The 3687-nt window shown below is 49.8% G+C and overlaps 1 protein-coding gene across 1 annotated transcript; it reads right to left on the reverse strand.

Moving 5' to 3' along the window:
* Positions 1 to 294: 294 nt before the first annotated feature.
* Pcdhac1 (protocadherin alpha subfamily C, 1) lies at positions 295 to 2886 on the reverse strand. Its single transcript, XM_051174605.1, is given in 2 exon segments — positions 295 to 887; positions 889 to 2886. Coding segments are annotated over 2 exon segments (2448 nt in total). The 5' UTR covers positions 2752 to 2886; the 3' UTR covers positions 295 to 302.
* Positions 2887 to 3687: the final 801 nt, after the last annotated feature.

A 3687-nucleotide genomic window follows, 5' to 3' on the forward strand; every position in this document is an offset into this window, starting at 1 on the left:
AGCTCCCTCTGATATCCACAGGCACAACATGCTTCACACAGGCACATGCATGCATGCACGCTCGCGTGCACGTGCACACACACGTGCACACACACACACACACAAACGCACACAATCTATCTTTAAAAATTAATTTATAAAAATCAATTTAGTCCCTTGATATCAAGAATAATATTCAAAGGCATACTCCCAGAATTCTTAGCATATTGAGAAGTATTCAAATGATTAAATAAAAACTGAAGAAAGACTCCTCTTAGAAACAGTCTAGAGCATAACTAGTAGCTATCGCCTTGTCAGAGGAGTCAAACACAATAAAATGTGCTTACCATGACATTGACATTTGTATGATCTCCTTTCCTATTCCGAATCTGAGCACAGGATATTGGCAAATTCAGTCCTACACCAGTGGCCAGATTTCTCAGATGAGCAGTATTGTATTTCCCAAGCAAGAGCAAGCTGTTACTACCAGAACTGAGTCCCAGAGAGGTTTGATAGAGATATGTCTGAGAAAGTCTTTCAACTTTAGTGACATCTATTGTGGTTGATGTCACCCAAGGAGCAGAAGACATTGTCCTCTCATGTCTCACATTTTCTGGAGAATGACAGCAATTCTGAGAGCAACAATCTGGACTCTGGCTCAACTTGATGCACACAAAGTAAAGCAAGCACCCCAGAAATAAAACGGAAATGCAGGCCAGGGCTATTACCAAATACAAGTTCCGGGCGGAAAGTTGTGCTCTTGGTTCCCAGATATCTTCAAAGTCTAGAAGGACCTGAGGAGTGGAGTTGCTCAATAGCACACCCAGAGTGACAGAGGAGGAAAGTGGTGGCTCTCCGTGGTCCTGAACCACTACCACCACCCTTTGTTTAACTGCATCCGTGGAAAAAAACTAAACGTGCAGTTCTAAGCTCTCCCGTATTGACTGAAATTCTGAAAAGACTAGAGTCAGAAGCCTGAGAAATGTGGTAGGAGAGCCAGGCATTGTGACCACTGTCTGCATCCTCTGCTACCACTTTGGTGATCAGGTGTCCAGCTCCAGCAGAGCGGGGCACTCTTTCCACTGGGATAGAGCCATTTCTAGGCAAGGGATACAAGATGTACGGCGCATTGTCATTCTTGTCTACTACAAACAGGTTCACAGTCACGGTTGCACTTCTTGGAGGAATGCCACCATCTCGGCCTTCCACTTGGAAGTGAAGCCCTCTGAGCTGTTCAAAGTCAAACGACGTTCTGGCAGTGATAACACCACTAGTGGGTTCCACCGACACAAAGCTGGAGAAAGGAATGGCATCCAACAGCTCATAAAAGACAAGGCCATTCTCCCCCAGGTCTGGGTCCTGAGCAAACACACGCCCTAATGAAACCCCAGGACTATTGTTTTCAGCCACAGAAAGTTCCTGTTGTGGTTGAGGAAAGCTTGGTGTGTTGTCGTTCACATCAGCAACGGACACAATGAGTGTTCTTCGAGTGCTGAGTGGGGGTGAGCCACCATCTGAAGCGGTAATTAGAACCTGGTATTCATTTACTTGCTCCCGATCCAGGGGCCCATCAGTCAGCAATTTGTAGTAGCAATCAAAGGAAGCCTTCAACCGAAATGGGCCTTTGCTGGACATGCTACAAGTGACCTTACCATTGGAACCAAGGTCCTCATCCTTTACACTAAGGAGAGCAATTACTGTGCCAGGAGCTGCATCCTCGGGTACTGGGCTGGAAAAAGTCACGAAGTACATCTGGGGGACATGATCATTCACATCAGTCACCTGGACAAGCAGTTTAGTAGTGCTAGCTAAACTAAAGGCGCCTTTGTCTCTTGCTTCAACATATGCTTCCAACAACGTTTCCGGTGGACCTAGCGAAGCAGCTACCCGAACCTCCCCACTTTTAGGATGTATGTCAAAGAGATGTCTCAGCTCTTCTGGTGTGCTATTACTTAAGGAGTACCAGACATCCCCATTGGATCCTTCATCTGGATCTGAGGCTTGAACGTGGAATAACACCGTTCCATTGGGTGCAGTCTCTGGAACTTTAGTACTGTATACGGAGTGCTCAAATGCAGGCACATTGTCATTGGTATCCACCACAGTGATGGTGACTTGAGCATCTCCAGAGCGTGCAGGCAGGCCACCATCCTGAGCAGTAAGCACTAGCAGGTGGGTGTTCCGTTGCTCTCGATCCAGCACTTTCTCCAGCACCAACTCCGGGTATTTGCTGCCATCGACCCGCGACCCCATGTCCAGGCGAAAGTGCTGGCTAGAGCTTAGGCTGTAACTTAGCACCCCGTTGCTTCCCTCATCAGCATCTTGGGCACTAGGGAGAGTGAACCGGGCTCCTGGTGTCAGGAACTCTGGGATGTGCAGGTGCACGTCTCCAGCAGGGAAGAGGGGTGAGTTGTCATTGGTGTCCAGGAGGTGAACACGCATCTTATACAGCTCCAGAGGGTCATCGAACATTAGCTCGTAGGTCAAAATGCAAGCAGCTTTGGCCGGGCACAGCTGCTCACGGTCCGCTGGTTCTCGAACCACCAGGCTACCACTGCCCAGATCCACCCCGAAGTAGGACTCGCTGTAGCTGGAAAGAAAGCGAAAGTTCCGCGAGGACAGAGCAGCTGCTGACAGCTTCAAGTCCGAGGCGATGTTGCCTACAGGGACTCCGGGTTCCGTCTCCTCCAACACTGAGTACTCCAGCTGTCCCGCCGCTGTGGCACCACAAGAGACCCACCAACACAGAACTGCCACCCCCAAGCCCACCATCCTCCCTTTCGGCGTCCACGCTCCAGCTGCAGCGAGCTGGGACCATGCTCCAAACTCTCGACGAGAAGGAGCCTTGGAAGGCTCCAGATGCTCCGCCAGCTTGCACAGCAAGCTTGAAGTGCCCCGGCCACCGGCTTTCCATAGGGGCTGGGCTGAAGGGTGTGCCGGGTGCAGAGGAGTGCAGCGCCGCCTAGGGGTGCAAAGTTAAACTGCCCGGGTGGGGACAGCCGGGCAGTGCTCGAGTCCTCTCCAAGGGCTTAGGCGTTTGACTCAGGCAGCTAGCTCCCTTTTGGACCAGGAAGATGCTGGAGGAACAGACACACCTCCTGCCAGTGACGTTTTCTAGGTCAACTCCCTGTGGCTGTTGATTTCTCCGCCAGCCACAGCTAGTTCAATACGGGGCCACAAGGCGGGGCCTCTGGGGACAGGTGTTTATTTAAAACTTCCTTTTGGAGGCAGCGGAGCCAGTGGGAGTAGGAGTCTGCGCTCCGATTTTTCAATGAACCCGCCATTTCTTTTCCCTGAAGAGTAACTACCACCTTTCTTTTCATGCCTTAGACTCTCCGGAATATAGAATAGAATGTCATCGACCAGTCAGAACCGAGAATCAAAAACTCAGGCTTGTCAGCTGTCCCCAAAGAGGATCTGGCTGTCGTTTTTCTGCACAGTGTGGCCAGAACCCTGAATTTCGTCCCTATAACCATTCGGGAAGCAGCAAAGGGAAGCAGCTTCACGTTCAGTCTGCTCTTCTGCAGAGAGGACAGCGATAGGTATTATGAGAAGCACTTCTGTTAGGCTACAAAACAAGTCCACACTCTACCTAGCACCCTGCAATCCACCTTTCCCCTGAGGGGTGAGCTGAAAGGAATGATTTAATTAAATATTAAACATTAAATTGTTCATTCAAAATCTTTCTTTTAATGCAGTTGTTCAAAG

This window comes from Phodopus roborovskii, unplaced genomic scaffold, assembly GCF_943737965.1.
Source record: "Phodopus roborovskii unplaced genomic scaffold, PHOROB, whole genome shotgun sequence".
NCBI lineage: Eukaryota > Metazoa > Chordata > Mammalia > Rodentia > Cricetidae > Phodopus > Phodopus roborovskii.